The following is a 22711-nucleotide window of genomic DNA, read 5'->3' on the forward strand; positions in this document are numbered from 1 at the left end:
TCTTTCGCTCTGAATATTGTCTTTTATCGAAAACCAGTTTTAAATATCCATTCATTCTTGCCCAAGGGCAGGTTTTTCACTGCAAACCCATCATTTTCCAATCTTTCCTATTTTCTGTCTTCCTTTTAGTCTCCGCATACGATCTATATGTCTTAATATCGTCTATCATCTGATATCTTCTTCTGCTCCGAACTTTTCTCCGGATCACCATTTCTTCCAGTGCATCTTTCAGTAAGCATTTTCTTCTCAGCCATTGACCCAGTCAATTCCTTTTTCTCTTCCTGATCAGTTTGAATATTTTTTTCTTCACCCACTCTTTCTAGCACAGCTTCATTTCTTATTCTGTCTATTCATTTCACACGCTCCATTCTTCTCCATTATCCACATTTCAAAAGCCTCCAGCCGTTTCTCCTTTAAATGTGTAGTTCAATCTTAAAAGAACTATTCTCCCCTATTTCATTTTTGGGCACATATTTTTATTTAAAGCACGCGCAGAGAAGTGAATGCGTATCCTCTGTACGTGGAGTAATCTCGAATGGTCACCAGTCTCGATACCGTAAAGTGAGGCGTCGTTAACCTGAGAAACTCCTGGAACCTCTTTCTTAAAGGGACTACAGTGACTAGTGACAAGCAAAACAAGTAATAAATACCAACTTGTCAGATTTGTATGTTTCCTAAACACAGACACAAGTGACCAGTGACAAGCGAATTATTAGGAGTGAATTTATTAGTCTGAGTTAGAAGTCTAGGTCTGAGCAATGTTCAATTTATTTAATTTATTTGTTACATTTCATTTTAATTTTCAGTTTATTTTGATAAATCCAAGACCCAAGTGTATACTTTTGAGTAATGAAGAAAAAAATAGGCCTATATGGGCAAGTGATTCAGAAGGAGGAAATTGTAATACAAAAGTTTCATAGGTAAATATGATACAAACAGTTGTTTATTCTTTGGCTCCAAGGCAAAATGTGGTACCTATGTCATTTCTTGCAGTTTTTCAGGAATGCGCTTTTAAAGTTCGAATGGCATTCTAAAGTTATAGTAATCATGTTTCGTAACATAGGTTAGAGGTAAAATTAATAGAGATACTCTTGTCATCTTTTGCCACAATAAAAGTACCATCAGGATGTATAACATATCGCAAAATCTCATTTTCTCCAAAAATTGACATATTAACGTTTGCCTTAGAACCACAGTATTCTGGTGTGAAGAATATACATGATTTATTGAGATACTGAGAATAATCTCTACAAAAATTAGATCAGCTTTTAAAGGAGAACGATTTAGACGAAACACTGATCAAATTAATCCTCTATCAACCAAATGAACAGTTTTCTTCAATTTTTTTAGTTTTTATCTCCAACTTTTGTGTTTTTGGTATAAATGCACAAATTAATCTTCCTTTCGTTTCTAATTTTATGAAATGACTCTTATCACATAAAACCGTTTTCAATAACACGACTTCTTCATTACGAAATGAGTAAACGTTTTAAAGTTGTTATTATTGTCATAAAAGTGGACGAGTTTTATTCAACATTAAAAAGCATTATAAGAGTGAAAAGAAAGAGAATAGCGCTCGACAAACTAGTGGTGGAGTTGTGAAAAAGAGGAAATATCGTAAATATGACGGCAGTTATTTGGATTTAGGCTTTACATGAACAGATACTAACGATGAAGTGAGATCGCAGTATGTAGTCCTATTATGTATGAAAGTACGTGTATTAATACCATAGTGTAAGTGCATGCTTCCAAATAAGCTAGAACGCTATTAGAAACCAATTCTCGAAACATGGTTGGTAAATCTAGCGACTATTTTTCCAGAAAGTTAAAAGAATTAAAACAACAGAAAGGTAGGCCTTCTCTTTTTAGCAGGTGTCAATATCAAGAAATAATTTGCTAGCATCATACAAGGTTGCATATAGAGACGCGAAGTGTATAGGGTACAGAGGGGTAAATCAGATAGCGGGGCTATACGGATAATGTTAAGATTTTTCGCATGCTCTGTGTCTACCGACGACGCCATATTGTCGTTTTTAGCTTCACAGTGAATGAAAGAGTGCTGTTAACGTTTGTGGTTAGTTTGGTGAGAATTCTCCTATCGTGAGACAAGCAACACGAATTATTCTAACGGACGGTAAGTAAGAAATATCTCTAGTATATGCAGCATGTAATATTGTGGTCGGTGAACATAAGCTTTATTTGTCTTCAAATACTAAATATCATATCGCTTTTATTTGTGATGGTGTCCATGGTATGTAACAGTCCGTCAGACTGGATGGTGAAGCTATCTCTTGCATTGTCCAGTAAGTAGGTTCTCCTTGTTTATAGATAACTTACGGAGCTATTTGGATACATATTTGTGGGGCTATACGGATAATAAATATATATTTTTTATCTCGTGCTTAATTACTAAAAGTTATTTTCCATTAACGAATGAATATTTGTGACATTTCTGCAGCATTTCCAGGAACATTGTGCATCAGGAAAAGTCTTCTGATTGTAGATGGTCATTCATCCCATGCAGCACTTTCTGCTCTTGAATACTGTCAGAACGATGACATGGAAATCCTTTGTCTTCCCTCACACACAACGCATATTTTGCAGCCCTTCGATCGTTGTGTTTTCAAGTCACTCAAAGCTAATATTGCCATTGGGAAGCAACATCACGGCTACACAGGAATCTACGATCTAATACAATTAAGATCCAATTCTATTCACTGTTTAATGAGGCTTGGAAGGCAACTCCATCTGCCAATAAATGGGTTTTCCTATACAGAAATTTTCCTCTTCAGATCTCAAGCAACCCATTTTTCAATTTCTGAGACATATAGGCCTTTCACTACTGCCACTACCGAAAACATGCAAAACGAAGTAGTTCAGCCAGAAAAACAACCTAGTACTTCGCAACCTCCTGTGCAAATCGCTTCTGAAAATCTTATAGAGGTTCTTCCTAGCCCTCAAAAGAAAAGAACGCAAAAATATACTCGAGCTAAACGAACAGCCTATCACAGCACATCACCAGATAATGTAACAGCTGTTAAGACAAAGAAAGAGGTTCAATTAAATGATAAACAAACCAGAGTTCAATTCAGTGATAGGCCTTAGGACAATGTCAAAGAAAGTAGAAGAAAAAATAAAAAAGCTAAAAGAGAATAATGATTATAAATGTGTGTTTTGCATGATCAGTTACTACTTCAAGTCATCAACTCTGAAAGGTGAATGGATTCGCTCCCAGAAATGTAAGGTATGGTTTCATGAAAAGTGCGTGGGAACACAAGGAAGAAAACAATTCATTTGTTGTAAATGCTTATAAAATAATCATGTAATTAATAAATTTGTTTCAATGCATGAAAATACCAACATTACATAGCATTTTCATTGCTATCCATATTACCCGCAGCAGTATCCAATTAGCCCCTCTTAATTTCTTCATTTTCAATTAGTCGGGTAATTCGGATAGCTTAATTTCAGTGTCAATAGTAATTTCTCTTTAGTGAAATTAATTCCACAGTACGGCAAAATAATGTACTATTTGTATGTTTACTTGTTTTCTCTGTACAAGATCAAGCTTTTTCTGAGTTTGAACATTTTTGTTAACCTATCCGAATTACCCCTCTATACCCTAAAGCTCCATACCATCGTGGAACAACTAACTAATCCTACTGGCTGCAGTAGATATTATTGACATTATGATCAGTGAGATTGCAGAGAAACTGACTTTGAAGGTGCTTTTTTCTAACAGTATTATCAGTCGCAGAATCCAGCCCAATGATCAAGTAATTGAAAAAGTAAAAGGGAAGGAATTTAGGTTGCAGCTGGATGAGACCAGGCATAGTAATAAGGATGCACTTTTGATTTATTATGTACTGTTCGTAATGGTAATTATTATATTGTGGAAGATCTTTTAACTTTTACGGGATACTGGACCAATGCTGGTTCTTTATCCGGCTATTAAGGATTGTTGCAGGAGCATATTCGAAGCAAAGTTTTGGTTGCACCGTGCGAGAGAGTGTATCATTCACAGGGATGCATTCGCATAAAAGTCTGTCATTCCTCTACTGAATCTGGTCTTAGAATGTATGCTGAATGTGGTAAAATTTATAAAAATTCGGCCAGTGAAAGTGAGATTTTTATAAAATAGTGTAAGGATATAGAAAATATGTCGTCTTTGTTATACTGCTGCATCTCGCGATAGCTCTTTCTTTCCATACGTTTGAATTACAGCTCGAAATGTACTTTTCTTGCGGAGAAAGAGCACGATTTTGACACATAGGTTGTGAAAATAAAGTTTATTTTATATATAATTAGAATAGGCTACTTTTGCGATATCTTTGACAAGTTGAATGCTTTGAACCTCTATTTATTGGGAGGAAACATGTTAATAGTCCAGAAGATTTGAACTTTCAGAAATAAAAATTGCAACTATGGAGAAGCAAAATGAATGAAGACGGCTGCAATGATTTTGTCCCTCGTTGCAACAGTTTGTAGTCTTCAATGAAGTTGATTTCTCTGGTAACATAAAATCTGTTTCTGAATAGCACGTAACTTTGCTTATCAACTGGTAAAAAAAAACTTCAAAAAAATAAGATCGACAGGTTCGCATGGATTCAAGATCATTCAAGGCCAAAAATCCGTCCGAATTGACCTTTGTAGAAGAATAAAATCTTGTTTAGCTGTCTTGCGACAATATATTTAAAAAAAAATTGACAGCATGGAGCTGACCTTTGTGTATCAGTAAAAGATAAATGTTCGTTGCTAAATGGTGAAGCTGAGCGAATCTTAATCTTATCTGAGACGTCATATTTCTGCGAAGCTGGGTTTTCGGTCGTATCTCTGTTGCAAATAAGTATCGTACGAAAATCAACGTGGAACTGGAAATGAGGATAGCTCTGCAACTGCTAGTAAGCCCTTGTTCTGTCTTGGGCGCCATGAAAAAATCCTAATACACTAAGGATGCCGTGAACCGGAAAATTTTGAGAATCACTGCACTAGATCCGATTGGAAAGTCATTTTTCATTTAACGTTTCATTAAAATTGTAGACTGTTCAGAAGGGGTAATATATAGTGACTTAGTCGGTCTGGTTGGCGCAGTTGGTATAGCGCTGGCCTTCTATGCCCGAGGTTGCGAATTCGATCCCGGGTCAGGTCGGTGGCATTTAAGTGTGCTTAAATGCGACAAGCTCATGTCAGTATATTTACTGGTATTTAAAAGAACTCCTGCGGGACAAAATTCCGGCACACCGGCGACGCTGATATGACCTCGGCAGTTGCGAGCGTCGTTAAATATAACCTAACATTTAACTTTTATAGTGACTTACTGGGAAAAGTTGGTCACTACATAGGAAAGCAATGACACAAACTTTTCCAATAAGCCTACGACAAATGTAAAGGGAAATGGTGGAATAAAAATTGTAGGGGAACCAAAATTCGCAGGAGAAAACGTGCTCCATAGTTTATTTTTCACAACTAATCCCACAGAATTTGCCAGGAATCGAAACGCGATCCCGTTAGTGATAACGTGACTGATCTCACTGACTGGAGCTAACTTTAGTTCCTGATTTCACTGCCTGATCCCACAGAATTAACTGAAATGTAGCTGGCTGACCTGTGTGAAACGACTGACTTGAAATAACCGACTGGGTCAACTGAATCACCTGACTGCACCTCATTGGACAGTACGCATGTCCGACTCGACTCACCGCCTTGATTGAGCCGTCTGACATGTACTACATGAAAGTAGAGTACCAGTAATATCCATACACCTGAGGATTCATCACACAAGTAAAACCTCTGTCACCGATGTGCCTTTTCTCTAACGTAAGTAAAAAAGTTCAGGGAATAAGTTATATTTTCAGATAGGCTATTGTTGCTTCAATGTTTTTTACTTTGCAGACTTTCCATTAAGATTGTGATAAGTTGGCAAAGATATTGTCAATTATACACGTTACTTAAAACACACATGAATGGAAACGGACAGACGTTACGTAATCGTAGATGAAGAAACAGCGCGTGTATACTGTATACTTTGTAGATCGCTGAACTAAACCACGTCAGAGTTCTATTATAAGCCAACAAAGCTTGTATTTGATCAGCTGAATGTAAAGAAAGCTCTATTCACGTGATAAAGATTATTTATTTACATTATTTTCATTGCTGTAAATATGTCTGTAATACCAGCCTTTCCGAAGATTGTTTGTCGAGTGAAACTAGTTGGGTAACCGAAAGCTGAAATAAGAACGGATGTATCGAAAATTACATAATATTCTTTTGTCATTACAACTTTTACGTTTTTCGTAGGAATACGGTTACTTTATTACACTGTTCTCTTAATTATCTTCTTTAACTGTCTTACGAAGGACATACACAAACGCAATCATTCAATGTGCGCCTAAATAAGAAGCAGCATGTTCGCTTTCTGAATACGAAAGGCATTCCTTATAATTTCAAGAACTCAGATATTTAAATTTGTTTACAAATTTTACGGTTTAAACAGAACCTGCCCAAATAATTTTTGTATATAGGGTCATTGTACAATATCTTTAAAAAAAAGTTACTATTTGATGTCAAAAATACAGAAATTGATTTTGGACAGATAATAAAATTGTTAGGGCCTACTTCAACCAAACATTTTAAAACATCTCTCCAATGTTTTGATTCTTTCCGGATTTAAGTGCCATTCGTTATATCGTAAAACCTACATGCGGGTGAACCTACATACCTGCCGAGTTAATGACATGTTCAGTGACATCGAAGATATTATGAAGGAAAAAATAAAGGGCAGTCAGAAATTGTCACTTCAGATCGACGCGTCCACCTATATTAGCGGTCACGTACAACTTCTTTCCCACATTCGATACATTGATGGGGATGTAATTGCAAGTAATTTATTTTTTTTGGCAGAGCGATCTACCTGTGAAGAAATAATTCGTACAACTAATGAATATGTGGTCCGTAATGAATGAACATGGGAGGATTAGTGTTTGAACAGACGGAGCCGCTTCTATGTCAGGCCGAGTGAAAGGATTCGTGGCTAAAGTATGTGAAGTAAATCCTATAACATACGGAGAGAATATTGTCTCATTCACCGTGAAGCCATTGTTGCTAAGTCTTTGCCATCTCCTCTGAAAATTGTGATGGACAAAGTAGTAAAAGTAGTGAACTTCATCAAATCACGGCCCCTAAATACGCGGATTTTTTCCGTTTTGTGTCAGGAAATGGAAATAGAGCACGTTACACTCCTGCTACAGGTACAGAAGTGCGATGGTTATCACGAGGTAAAGTGTTAGCGAGAATGTTTGAACTGAAATAGGAGGTAGGCCTACTGTACTTGAATTTTTTATTATTGAGGGCATGAGTACGCAAATTTATTTGCAGATGATGAATGGGTAAATAAGTTGGCATATTTTTTTTTTCGATATTTTCGTACATTTGAATGAGCTTAACAGAGAAATGTAACGTATGAGCGAAAATATTCTGACTAGTATGGATGAGATTCAAAGATTTGTGAATAAACTGAATTTGTAATCGGTAGTTTGAGATGTTCCCAACTGTATGGCCCCTTGGTGACGGTAATAAAGTGTTGATGGACTTAATTAAAAACATTTAGTAATCTTGCAGCAAAAGTTAAAGAATTATTTTGGAAAGAGTGTTCAAAATTTTGACTGGGTTCGTGATCCATTCATTATGGATTCAAACCACTTTCCGAATAATATATTCGTACAAGAGGAACTGGCAGATTTAAAAGCAGACAGAACACTGGCATTAAAACTCCTCGAAGTGCCTTTGGAAACATTTTGGTTGTCAATAAGGAGTGAATACCCGTCTATCTCCGAGATGACAGTTAATATGTTATTGCTAATTTGAACTATGTGTGTGCGTGTGTGCGTGTGTACGTCCGCTTCTTGACGTTAACTGAAATTAAAACATCAAAGACTCAAATCCATCGATGAAGAAATGAGGCTTGCGCTGTCAACGATTCCGCCACGGATCAGCCACCTCTGTGCAGCTAAGCATATATGAGTAGAGTTATTTACTTTAATATTAGTAATAGAAATGTGTATTTCCTACAGTGAAGTTCATAAATTGTTAATAAATGCAAGAGTTTATTCCTGTTTTATAATAATGATAATAACAGTAATAATAATAATAATAATAATAATAATAATAATAATAGTAATAATAATAATAATAATAATAATAATAATAATAATAATAATAACAAATTTGATTACATTAAGTAATTATATTAAGAGAACCACATCATATATTTTCGAGGGGCTTAACATTTTCGTGTGCCGTGTTGAGTCTAGGCCAGTCTAAAATGTGCCGTGAGTAGAAAAAGGTTGCGAAACACTGCTCTAGAGCACTGAGTTGCATGTTTTTTCTTACAACTTGGATTTTTATGAAGCACCTTTGTTCGTACCTTCAGGGCTGTCTTGTTTACTACAAATCAGAAAAAGGCCACTGTATTTACAAAATATGGCTACTTCGAGACTTTCAATATTACAAATTTATGAAAAAATCGCTGCTGTATTACATACACCGCAGCTACGTGAAAACAAATTTGATTGACAACTGTGATAAGAGGAACAAAGGTGTACGATGCCTTGTGTAGTATTGGGGGTTATAAGTTCCTAGTTTTGATATATACACATTTTGGTGGGAATGTGCCTGCTTATAAAATGTTTCAGAAAATCTCTTAATGATAACTGGGATACTTTCCACTTTTTATTTATGTATCTGTTCATTTCTCATATGCCACCCTCTATTATGCATTGCGCGCAACACTTTGTTTTGCATTACTTGAATGGGATTTCACGTTGTCTTAGGTGCATATCCCCATAATGTTGAACCATACAAAAGCACCGATTATTATTAATTATACGCAACACTTTGTCTTGCATTACTTGAATGGGATTTCACTTGGTCTTAGATGTATATCCCCATAATGTTGAACCACACAAAAGCACCGATTATTATGAATTACACGCAACACTTTGTTTTACATTACCTGAATGGGATTTCACGTTGTCTGAGATGCATATCCCCACGATGTTGAACCACACAAAAGCACCGATTATTATGAATTACACGCAACACTTTGTTTTGCATTACTTGAATGGGATTTCACGTTGCCTGAGATGCATATCCCCATAATGTTGAACCATACAAAAACACCGATTATTATGAATTACACGCAACACTTTGTTTTGCATTACTTAAATGGGATTTCGCGTTGTCTTAGATGCATATCCCCATAATGTTGAACCGATGAACAAAAACACCGATCATTATGAATTACACGCAGTACTTTGTTTTGTATTGCTTGAATGGGATTTCACGTTGTCTTAGATACATACTCCCATAATGTTGAACCATACAAAAGTACCGATTATTATGAATTACATGCAACACTTTGTTTTGCATTACTTGAATAGGATTTCACGTTGTCTTAGATGCATATCTCCTTAATGTTGAACCATACAAAAGCACGGATTATTATGAATTACACGCAACACTTTGTTTTGCATTACTTGAATGGGAATTCATGTTGTCTTAGATGCACATCTCCTTAATGTTGAATCATACAAAAGCACCGATTATTATGAATTACACGCAACACTTTGTTTTGCATTACTTCAATGGAATTTCACGTTGTCATAGATGCATATCCCATAATGTTGAACCACACAAAAGCACCGATTTAGTTGAAATTCATGTTGCATTTTTCACCATTGAATGAGCAGGCAGCATAAGCAGTTATGATTTATAGCATTTTTGCCATTACTTGTCGAATGCCCTAGTATTTATAAAAATATGGTACGGTACAAGACTGTAATTTGAAAAGGAGGTTTAACTATCTCATCATCATCAGCATCATCATCATCAGCATCATCATCATCATCATCATCATCATCATCACCTATACAGGTTATAGTTCAGAAGGACTGTTACGGTTCACAAAAGTTTTCAGCCCATGCTTGCGACATACGAAGATCAATATTTAAAATTTTTAGAAATATGAAAAGGTATTAATAGTTCGTAATAAGATCCTAATTATGTTATTTAAAACATTGAAAAACAATGGAAAAAAAAATATTTCGAATGGAAATAATTTACAGGTAGTTCCTCTGTCATAAAACCTGATGGAGAAAATAGGCAATCCTTTGTTACAACGAGCGTCCCTTTATTCAACTCGTTTTCCCCCCGTTTAAATATTTATGGTGAAGAACGGAAGGAAATGATACATATAATTTGTTTCACAATGTATAAATACTCTCTTTTTACTCTTACTCTATGTTAACTCTATTTGCGCTCTGTTTCCCTTGTATTTAGTTACTTTAATATTGGAAAATGTGAAACATTTCATATATTTAGGAGTTACTTTATCAATGAACGGGAGATGGACTAAGCATGTTGACATAACGAAACGCAAGTGCGGGGTAAAGAGTGCAGAGGTATTGAAATTGATCACTAAAGTGCCAGATATTCCTGCAGCAACATTGGAGCTAGTATATGGATCTGTGGTTAGGTCATCTATGTTGTATGGGGCGGAAATTTGGAGTTGGGAAAATGCAGGAAAACTAAATAAGGTACAAACGGACTTCCTGAAACGAATACTTGGAATTGGCAGAAGCACAGCTAACTGCGGGGTGCTAAAGGAGTTTGGGATTCAAAACGAAGTAATTCATATGAAAGTCAGGGTGATAAAATACTGGTTAAAAATTATATTTGGGGATCAGTCGCTTCTACGGTCGATTTGCTACAAAGTTCAACAAAGGGAGGGCTGGGAAAAGGGGTGGGTTTATAAACTGCAGAGAGGGCTGCATCATATAGGAATGGGATGAGTGTGGGAGAAAGGAGAGAATAACAGGAGGAATGTATGGCGTAATGTTAAGATGCGTTTAATTGATATCGAGAGGCAAGAGATTGAGCTCCAATGTTCGGAAAAGTCCTCACTACATTTACAATCAGATCTCATGCTTAACTGGGGAAGGTGTGACTACATAAATTCTTGTAACAAAGACAGCAGAGCAGGTTTAGCGTGGCTAAGATTGGGGGCATGGAAGGGTAATAAAATTGTCAACGGAGAAGAGAAGCGTCTTTGTCCGCTTTGCAAAGAAAAGGATTCCTATAAGCATATTTTATTACTGTGTGTCGAATTGGAACAGGTGCGGAGAAAATATTTACCACCCTCGATGCTAAGTCTGAGTAGGAGTCCGCTTGCATGTCTTGACCTCCTGGGGAATAGAGAATGGGAACAAAAGACTGGATTGTTCCTCTTGAAGGCGAGAAAGATTAGGGCTGCAGCTGCCGAAGTTTGCGACGCGAACTGAGGAAGGGATAATAGTATCCACCCAACTGTACACTTTTATGTCTTTTAGGTTTGTTGTGTCATTTCCATTTTTAATATGTGTGTTCTTTTAGAGAGTAGTTGGATGTAATCATAGGTGGGGGGCCTACAAAGGAGGACTTGTTTTGGGTACAAAGCACGTACCGTCAGAAGACCCGTGCATAGGATTTTAGACAAAATTATGATAATATAAAATTTGTATGTATAATATTAGTCAATAAATCTATCTATCTATCTATCTATCTATCTATCTATCTATCTATCTATCTATCTATCTATCTATCTATCTATCTATCTATCTATCTATCTATCTATCTATCTATCTATCTATCTATCTATCTATCTATCTGTCTGTCTGTCTGTCTGTCTGTCTGTCTGTCTGTCTGTCTGTCTGTCTGTCTGTCTGTCTGTCTGTCTGTCTAGTTACTTTAACTTTCAAAGCAATTCATGTAACATTAATTAAGTTCTATTTTAAGAAGTTTTTGATTAGAGGTATAATTATATAAATAGTTACTAATTTCTCTACCAAAAATCTTTTGGAGTTATATTGTTCACATAACTTCATCTTATGTAAAACCACAAGTTCGCAGCATTTTTAAAGGTGAACTTGAACCAAATTACCCAATAGATAAGAGAAATCACTATACACAGATAAGTAAATACCGAGAATAAATTTTTCTGTGCCACGGAAGTTGAAAGCGTGTATATCAGTAAAAATCTTGAAATTTATTTTTTTGTAGTGGCACAATACTACTTATATTTATACTTCGTATAGTGGAAAAATAAAAAGTCGACCAAACATAATGTTAATTTAGTCACGAAAATATATTAAAATTTCTTTCTGACAACAAGTTGTACGTAATTCTGTACTATTCCTTAATATGGTATGTCCTCTTTCCGTGCTTCTGTAATGCTAGGGGAAGCTGTTGTGCCTTGAAACACTTCACCTTTTATACTAGTTATTTATTTCTTTTTTTTTTTTTTGTTTTGGGAAATGAAACTTTTTAAATGAAAAAAATGCTTGAAATAATTATTGAAGATTCCATTACAACGACCTGTACGTATTTTCGTGTTTTACATATCTCTTAAGAACGGAAAAAATAAAATGAAGGGATATGTAATGTGTTCGAAGATACAACAGGTTCTTGTACCTTGGAACATACCCTCTTGTAAGTTGCAACACATGGAATATAAGTGGGATTATAGCTGTAAAAATTACAATCGTATTTAAAATGTATTTGCAATCATAAACCAGAGCACAGGCTTCTCTGATTGAGATTTTATTTCCTGGAAGAGCAGTACCTGATTCAACATTTTTTTTTAAGACATCCGGATCAATTGGAGGCCTCTTAACTCCAGACTTACTTCGTGACATGATCTTAAAATAAAAGGAAAACAAAAGCCGATAATATCATGTACCTTGGAACATGTTCCATGGTACAAGATGTTTTGTGTTCGAAGGTACAAGGGGGTGCACGTTTAAACAAATACGACTCCCAAAATTAGAGATGCGAATAAATCATGGAAATTAAAATTTGTTATTACCAGACATCGGATTCTAGGGCAAATGCCAATTTGTTTCTTTAGGAGAAAAGTAAAAATAATTATTAATATTTGTGTTTCATGGAAATTGAAAGGTATTCAAAGAGTTTTATAGTGCCCTAAAATGCCCTAAAACGGTTATTAGAGCCTAATTTGTTAATATTCGCCTAAAAATGCCTAACTCACTGTAAAGTTTCGCATTTTACTCTTACTTTTTATAATTTATACATGCATTCACTGCGAAATTTAAGGCATTTAAAAAGTGGAAAGTTTGCTTCACACCGGCCATGAAACCATTGATAAAGGAAACAAAATGTTTTGAATCTCACGACACTCGCAATAGATTTCATCGAATTTAACATGTTTGGAGGCATAAATGCCGACAAAGAACCAACCTTAGTTTTGAAGCAGGCAACAATCACAACATGTGCTGCTACCGATTCAGAGATATACTATACTATAAAAATGACTGTTTTCGGTCTGAAACAGATTAGCTGTACTGCCCTTCAGAGTGTCATAAAATCACAATTTTTGGAGAAAGAGTGTTTTTGAAATATTTATGAAAAGTCGTAAAACTGCGAATTAGTAGGGTAAACCGTTACAAAATATTTAAAAGAATGGCCCTCCTAGTGTTAACACTACCAGGAAATGCAACAATAAGTGGAACTTTGTATTTTTGTCCAATTGAATCTCAACAACAACGGTTCATTTGAATGCTCGTTAACAGTTGCTCTTTCCCTCACCTTATTTGTGTTGAGAAGTTTTGAGCGGTAGGACGTTTTCCTGTGAAGTTTAACGCGATAATGCCGAAAAATATAAGTGCAAAATCTACATTGATCCGGCAAAGGCTAACAGAATATTCAGAATTCACTTATGATGGAAAAATAATATTCTGCAAGATTTGTAGCAAACAGGTATGTAACAATAGTTGAAATATATAAATTCTATTAATTTTAATGAGTAGGCCTATAATATTTATACATTGACTGAGCTATCCTGAGGTATAATTCTTTTTAAGACCACTACACTTTAACCTTTTAAATTCCGATAGTTAAAGTATTTGCAGGTCATTAAAATTTTGATTGTTCGAACCCACTAACTTTGTGATAGAAATACGGCAATACAACAATTAGGATTTTATTTTAATTCAGTTTACTTTACATTTTTAGATTTCGCAAGAAAAGAAGTGCCACCTAAAGCAGCATGTGCAAGGAGCGGCTCATAAGGCTAAAGCTCAGCAGAAAAATCAACTGCAACAAACTTTACTAACACAGCCTACTTCATCCAATCTCAGCAGCAATTTCTATGCTGATTTAACCAGAGCGTTTGTTGCTGCTAACATTCCATGGAATGCAATTGAAAATCCGGTTTTAAGACAGTTTTTACAAAAATACTGCAAACAAAATATCCCATCTGAGTCGACCCTAAGAAAAAATTACTTAGACAGAATATACAATGAAACTTTAGCTTCCATTCGGGAGGATATAGGTGATTCTTACATATGGGTCTCTGTGGATGAAACCTCAGATCCTATGAATAGGTATATAGCAAATATGGTAGTAGGAAAACTTAGTCCTGATGGACCTTCGATTCCACACCTCGTATGTGTTAAGGAACTTTCGAAAGTGAATAGCCAAGCCATTGCTTATTTTGTAAATAAAGGCCTACAGTCTTTATACTCAGGTAATATAGACGATTCTAAAGTTCTGTTGTTTTGTACTGATGCTGCCTCATACATGGTTGCTGCAGCTCCACTTCTTAAAACATTTTATCCTAACCTCACGCATGTAACCTGTCTAGCACATGGCCTTCACAGGGTTTCTGAAACAATCCGGAATGAATTTCCTCTTGTCAATTCGTTTATTTCTAACACAAAAAAAAGTTTTTGTAAAGCCCCATCCAGGATTTCAATATTCAGAGAGAACTTTCCTGATATCCCACTCCCACCTCAGCCGGTTGTTACACGATGGGGAACCTGGATTCAGTCAGTGGTGTATTATTCTAAGTATTTTAAAGAAGTGGTCACAGTTATTGATAAATTATCTGAAACTGATAGTGCAGCGTGTGTGAAAGCAGTGAAAGATTGTCTGAATGACTCACGAGTGAAAAACGATATTGCCTACATAACATCAAACTTTTCTTTCATACCTGCAAGCATTGAACAATTAGAACGTGAAAAACAATATCTTTGTAGCCAAATAGCAATAGTAAAGGAAGCTCAAGTGAACATACATCCTGCTTTGGGCGAAACTGGGAAAAAAGTTAAAAATAAGTGGGACTACGTATTAAATAAGAATGTAGGATTTTCATTGTTGGAAAAAGTATCAAGAGTGATATCGGGGGAAAGTGTAAATGTTCCAGTAAGTATTGATGTTTCTATTGTACCTAATTTAAAATTTGCGCCTCTCACATCAGTTTCGGTTGAAAGAAGTTTTTCTGCTTTCAAAATAATTCTCAGTGACAAAAGGCAAAGGTTAACTGTGGAGAATTGAGAAAAAATTCTGGTGGTGTACTGTGCAGATAATTATAATAAAGTCTGAGCATGGAACTGAATTTCAATAACTTAAAATGAGTAATCTTGATATCAATAATCATTATTTCATTAGTTTCAATATATTAAATTTGTGCAGCTCTGTTTATAAATATAATATAGTATTCTTTTTTAATGTTTAAACATACTTTTTGTGCGTATTTTAGTGTATAACTAAAAATTTCAGTGAAAGAAATAAGTATGATACCTTGATGTACCTAAAATGCCTATTTTCATTAAAATAGAGCCTAATTTTACAAATTTTGAGCTTATTTTAGGCGCCTAAAACTGCAATTTTTAGTGCCTAAAAATCCGATGTCTAGTTATTACTCACCAGATAATAGGGAACACACTATACTTGATTTATAGTCACAAATGCAATTTGGTTTTGTGTTAGAAAACATACATCAATGAACGAAATGTTTACTTTTAGTACTGAAAACAAATTATTTCGTCCACAGAACTCACACTTTGCAATAAATCAAACCAAAATTACGCCACAGCTAGTTAGGGCTTTCTCTACAATCTACTTCAGGCCAGCGCAGAGCTTCTACCTTAGAAAATATAAGACATCATATTTTGACAACACGAAACATCAACGCTGGCAGTAGCTTCCATGTACGACCACCATGCAAAATTACACGTTTTTTATTAATAGAAAAATGCAAAGAAATAACTGTCCAATCTTTCACTTATCTACCTAGTTTCGTCATTTTCCCGGGATCGCAATTTTTAACTCTAAATCGTACTGCAATTTGACACCCATTTCAGCAGTATTACAGTATATCGCCCATTTGCGAGAAAAACGACACATTTACACTCAACTTTACAAACAATACACTAAATTTAAAAGCGGAATAAATTTTACGATTTCTTAAATAACAAGAAAACACCTTGTTCCAGTTTCAAATAAATTTTTATTTTAAGCATTTTCTGAAAATGGCATTGTTTAATGAAAACATTGTTACGTATTATGTTAATCATTATGGAACGAATTGATCACTAGATAAGTGAGTATAAAAAAAGATCATCCAACAGTTTGAAATTAGTGTGTAAACGCGTGTATTTCCGAGAAAACGTCTAACCTATTGAAATGTAATTCTTTAGTTACCTCTTTTTTTTTTCTGAAAATTAGATGCCTACGTATGTACTATGTTTGATCCAAATCGGTCCACAGAGAGCTCACAGGCATACCTAAAAATAAAGCTTAACCTAAATCCGCCTTGTTGAACTCTCTTGATTGCACATTTTAAACTCGCAATAAGCTACCAGTTAATCTGATTTTGGAACGAGTTCAGAAATATGCAGAATCTCTGCCAAATCCTGACCCGATAGTGGGAAATTTATGCACTCCAGTAACATTGTGAATGAAAGTTCTTAAACTCCGAATAATCTTAATTTGATCATGATAATCGATTTTGTAACACTACCGCCGTTTATTGGCATAGTTCTGCAGCAACATCATTCGAAACGTACTCAGTTCTAGTAGTGTCTTTCTACCGCCATCACTGACATGTTTCAAAATAATCGACACAAAATTTTGTGTAGATCTTTAAAAATACCATTCACAAGGGGACGCTTGATGTGCAGATAAAGAACTTAGCTTGAATGAATGAACGAATGAATGAATGAATGAATGAATGAATGAATGAATGAATGAATGAATGAATGAATGAATGAATGAATGAGAGGAGAAATTTTAAAGGTACCGGTACGTGAAAACGCGTCATTACAAGGGAGTTGGGTCTGCGAAAAACTGAATATGTCCGTTCCACTGAAGGAATGCTAGAAAATTTCGAGAGGGGAAAGCCGAAAATGGACGTAACTTATTAGCTACAACATACGGGGGGGGGGGAGAGAAGTATAGCGTGCTGACCCTGAGGAGTTAGAAATGCGAAGATACCAACTTAGCTTGCTGTTCTAGACTGACTCTCATTATAATAGTCAACGAAGTCTTTCACAGTGTATGTAAAAATAAATTACGAGCCTGATTTTTCATTAAGGAAGTTGGCCAAACCGTCACAAGCTATTTTTTTTCCAATGGCAGGATCCTTAACTTACTGTTATTCGCTCCAATTCTACGAGTTACTCATAGACGTTGCTAGTGCCGAGAAGCGTAGACCTCTTACGTCGTTAGAGACTTCAGAGTGCTCCCCAGATGGTGGGTCTACATTACACTCGTAATGAATTATGTTTATGGAGGATTATTAGAATCTGAGAAATCCTGTATTGCGTGGATTACAAGCTTGTCCAACACGAGTTACTATGCGGCCAAGGAACGAGCCGTTTGAAAAGCAGGTCGCTGCTGTAGGTTTGTTGTCATCAGTTTTGTTTGAATTACGAATCTACGAACTTTGATGCATAATACGCGAGTCATCAGCAATTACCGCATGACTTCCGCTGTCCTGCATTGACATAATGATCTCTGAGATTTATAAGTGTTCATAAAACTTTCGTGTTCAATGTTATGTTCTCGTCCCATTGCTAAGGGATATCCCGTACTAAATTCCTATCTCCCGTATTTTGTACCTCATAAGTTGCTCTGCGATTCCCAATAATGACTTAAGAAGTTTAGTTCAGTATTTCACCCATACGGATGAACGCTTGTTCGCACTATTGGATGAACCGAGATTTGAACCTGTGCTTTCCGGCTTTAAACCCATAGTGCTAGAACTGAGCCACCGTGGCAGCTGCGTCATCACAAGTTAATGTTAAATGCCAAATTTTTTGTGACAAATGTTTACTCTGAGATACTGAAAATAATTAAATACAATTGTACATATGCATAGTATTGCTATAAAATCTGAGAACTTGATATAATTTGGAAATACGTACTTGCCGAGACAAAAAGACGCATTGATTTTAAGGATAAACATAGTGTGAAGAAAAAAAGCAATAATCAATAGAAAAATAGTAAATCAAGCAACTGCAATATTCCAGCTATTTAGGATGTAATATAGCTTTTGCTTATCACAAAGTCTTAAGTAAAACTAAGACAAATTTTTAAATGTGTGGCTTAAAAAGAAATTGAAATAACAAGGAGCAACATCATTTCGAAGTTTTGTAAAATAATGGTAGTGCCAGTATTGAGTATGGCTCATAAAGCTAGACTATCAATACGATTAACAGAAAAATGGTGAAACGAAAGAGATTGCATGCTTCAGATTTATAGCTGGATCCACTCTCAACGATCAAATACGCAGTGACGATCAGTAAATAATTACATATTCAGTTATAAAATCATAGAGGAAGAGAATAAAATACACATATTTGAAGATGGATGACATGAAAACTGCAATAAATGCATTAAAATATGAATGTAGAGAACGACAAGACGTCGATAACCTTTACATTCTAATCTATGTAATGGAGTCTGAGTATCGATTCTGATATTGCAAGCAAGTTTTGAATTGCTGCTTGATTCTTTTTAGTTGCCGTACTTATAAGAGTGGAGAACACCCCGAAAAATAAGATAATAGGCCCTATCATCCCGTATATAATATTTAATTACGCATTTAAATTTAAAAAATACGTTATTTACCATAAAAGGTCAAAACAGAGGTGGAGTCTGACGGCAACATAACACTTCATAAAAGGGCTGTAAGACAGAATGAAAATGATTATAGGCTACTAGGGGCTTTCTGTGGTGTGACAGAAGGTAATGATATAGGTTACACCAAACTTATTCGGAGGAGAATGGCATCCATGACTCTTCTTCTGTTGACATGTCTTCTTCGTCCGAAGAAGCATTTGCGTCATTTTCATGGATCTTAAATGTATGTTTAGCTGAAAGAAGCATCTCCTTCAGGAATAGGGAGAAAAAAAATGACCACACTGACCTATTATCTTCTGGCTTATTTGCCTCATGAGTGTTGCTTTATTGGTGTCATTTGTGAAGTTCAAACCTGTCTTCCTACAGTTGAGTAAACAACAAACTTCAGGAACGGTGTTGATTTTTTTCTTAGCGTTGGTCTCATTCCGGTTATGATAAAATCTGAATAAGAATTTAACTGGCGTAGTATGAGTACATTCACGCGAATCCGCGGTTAATATTTGTGTTTTTCTAGAGACAAAACATTTTTATTTTTATTGGTGTAAAAAGAAATACCGGGGTCCACCCTGAAATACAAATAATACCTTCCACTTAACTTTAAAGCTGACACATAAACTGCTAACAAATGAACTTGAATGGAGCTTTAACTGTTTGAAAATTAATGCAGATGTGATTAAAATTATTTACATATGTTTTCACTTACCCTTTTCAGCACAATCTCTACCTTTAATGAATATACTGCTTTTAGAAAATTCACCTTGAATATACACGGTCACAAAGAACGTTGGGAATAGGTACTTGCACTATCAGAGACGACCAATTCCTACTGACTGGAGTGCTATGCTGATAACCAGGGCCAGGATAGTTATGTACTAAAAATCAGTAAAATATGTACATATATATATGTATTTAAAAACCTTGAAATATGTAATAAAACCATTAAAATACCAAGAAATATGTAACATAATATCAAAATTTCCCTACATTTCCTTTAAATATGTTGCTGATAGGCTACCTACAGAATCACATGTCTTAACACATACCATATTATGGACCAATAGTACAACTAGGTATATAATAATCTGCAGATGTATGCAAATAACTGAGAAATTGAAAATTACATATTGCTGTTAATTTTCCAAATTACGATCCCCATAACAATGAGGAACAAACATGTGTTTCAAATTGTCAAATAGAAAACTTCCCCTGTCATCGTGTAACATGGCTTTGTATAGGTTAAATGATCGATCATTTTCACATGAATTAATGGGTGCATATTTAAACTTGCACAAATCGTCTGATGTGTACTCAGTTTCAAAGACTTTAGTACTACCTTTACTTAGCACTCTGTTAATAACACTGATTGTCTTGAATCCTGGTTTTCTTTTCAAAATGTAAGACAGCTTATCCTTCACTATAGCTCCTCCAACCGGCCCTTTAGTCTTTCCGGAGAAGTGACTACAGAATTAACAACATCAAGGTTGTCTGAGAGTTTGGAAAAAGATGTCTCCATTAATGTCAATTCATAACTGTGAAAAATTGCACTGAATGTAGGCAGTATCATTTTAAGCTTTACATTACTAAAAGATTGGTTTGCTGTTTCTACAGAAACTGCATCTTGGGAATCAAAATACTGGATAACTTGTTTCAAAGAATCGAATTCGCGTAATAGCCTACAGCATTAATCGAGCTTCCCCACCTCGTTAAGAATGGATGAGGAGAAAGTGGAAGCTCAGGAAACAGTTCTTTAAATTGATCAACTCTGTTGTAAGCCTTTAAACATACTTTCTTTGTATTCGAAATCAGTGTCTTAACATTAGAAAATTTAGATCGAACCAGTTCTTCTATGCGATGGAATGCATGGACAAGACATGTGAGATGTAACATTTTAGGATATAAAACTTGCAAACCTGTGGCAGTTTTGCACATATATGGTACTGCATCCGTCACAAGAAGGAAAACATTGCTGTGTTTCACCCCATCAGGCCACAAAAATCCCATTGCATTATTAAATAATTTTAAAATATTTGGAAGATTGCATTTTGGTAACACCTCACAAGTTAACAACACAGACTTACTCGCTTCATTATCTTTGAACAAGCCATCTATAACATTTCCAATATGTCTTCCCTTTTCATCAGTTGTCTCGTCAATTGAGACCCAAATGGAATCATCAGCACCAATTTCCAAACGAATAGAGTTGATTGTTTCCGTATATAAGTCAGGTACATAGTTCATCTGGCACAGTTTCACGTGTGCATTTCTGAAGAAACTCACACAGCACTGGAGTTATTAATTTTCAAATAGGGAATCAGCACAAACCATAGCACGGCACAGATCACTTGCAAACTGAGATTTCTGAGGTCCTAGGTGTTTCTGAGCTTGAGGTTCAGTGAGTAACAACTGTTTTTGAGATGTGATCTTCGAAGCATGGGCCCGATGACGTGACGTGAATAAGTGTTGTAGGACTTGAAAACGTTGAGAACAGGGCACATTCTTCTCACAAATCAGACAATAAAGTACCTTTCCATCTGAGGAAAAATTGTCAAATTCCTGTGTGTAATTCTTTAACTTTACACAGAGTGAGGTTTTCTCATACGGCATCTTTTAGCACAATATTTAACTTGAAATTTTAAAAAATTAAATGCTGAGGTCACACAACACAAAGTTATTGTTCAATCTACATACGCCGGCTAACTACGACTAACTGACGCTTCACTCTATGACATGGCATGACTTGGACACACAGTGGCAAGGTGCGCATCACGTGACCGCCGGACGGACAGTGAGATTCAAGACAGAAAACCTTTCTCACCGTCTCGCGCATAGTCATAGGCCTACACTTCTAGGATATACAGGCACTTTATAAAATGAATAAAATTGCAACTAGGCATGGAAACATTAATATATATGTAAAAATATGTACTTAAGAGTAAAATATGTGATAATTTGGACTTAAGAGGAAAATATGTAAATATATGTACTTTCAAGTTTACGTTTTTAGGCTATATAATTGGTATGAAACTCCAACATATCACAAATCTCGTACCTTAATGTTAATATAAAAACATATAATTACATAATTATCCGGGCCCTGCTGATAACACAGGGAAAGGGAAATGGGTGGTGTGTGGTTACCTAACCATTCAACTATATCATGTAGTAATTCAATTCTATCTGAGACAATTTTGATGAGATCGACTTTTGGCTGGCTACATTGAGCAAATACCCCACCGTGCGTCAGTTGTGTATTATAAAACTAATGTTCTTCAACTACGAGTATGTCCAGATGAGAAGGCGAGAACTGGCAGGTGAGCTGTGCGAGAAGGGAAAGAATGAGCCATAAGAAACAGATTTTGTTTAATATACCGGTAGTTAATATTATACGGTTCTACCGACACGGAAGTTCATCTCAGACTAAACCCTATCTTCCCTCTCCATACCCCTTGGTGATATAGCCACGGCACATGATAAGATCGCAGGACAGCCTTTCCTCCTCTGCTATACCTTGAATGTATTTTAAAATAATAGTACAAAACGGAGTTGCTTCAAATCAGACATAATTATAATATTGTTCTCTCCATGCGTGAAAAGTAGTGCCCAATAAACAAGAATTTTCTCTTAATTTGATTATCTAAGTAAATACATGTGCTCGAAAGAGAGGTGATATTTTTTACTCTTCAAGCTACGTATGAGCTATAGTTACAATAAATGTAAACAATTTTTCTTTTAC

At 35.5% G+C, this 22711-nt stretch overlaps 1 protein-coding gene across 3 annotated transcripts in view; it reads left to right on the forward strand.

Moving 5' to 3' along the window:
- Positions 1 to 22711, forward strand: part of Ak1 (Adenylate kinase 1) — a 139794-nt gene that overhangs the window by 12176 nt on the left and 104907 nt on the right. Inside the window, exon 1 of one of the 3 annotated variants that reach the window (XM_069818026.1) lies at positions 5785 to 5817. The exons of the other annotated variants lie outside the window; for them this stretch is intronic. Coding sequence (XP_069674127.1) covers positions 5800 to 5817 — 18 coding nt within the window. The 5' untranslated portion in view covers positions 5785 to 5799. Of the gene's footprint in view, positions 1 to 5784; positions 5818 to 22711 lie in introns of those variants that run through there. 3 annotated transcript variants of the gene reach the window in all.

This window comes from Periplaneta americana, chromosome 2 (genome assembly GCF_040183065.1).
Source record: "Periplaneta americana isolate PAMFEO1 chromosome 2, P.americana_PAMFEO1_priV1, whole genome shotgun sequence".
NCBI classification, from domain to species: Eukaryota; Metazoa; Arthropoda; class Insecta; order Blattodea; family Blattidae; genus Periplaneta; species Periplaneta americana.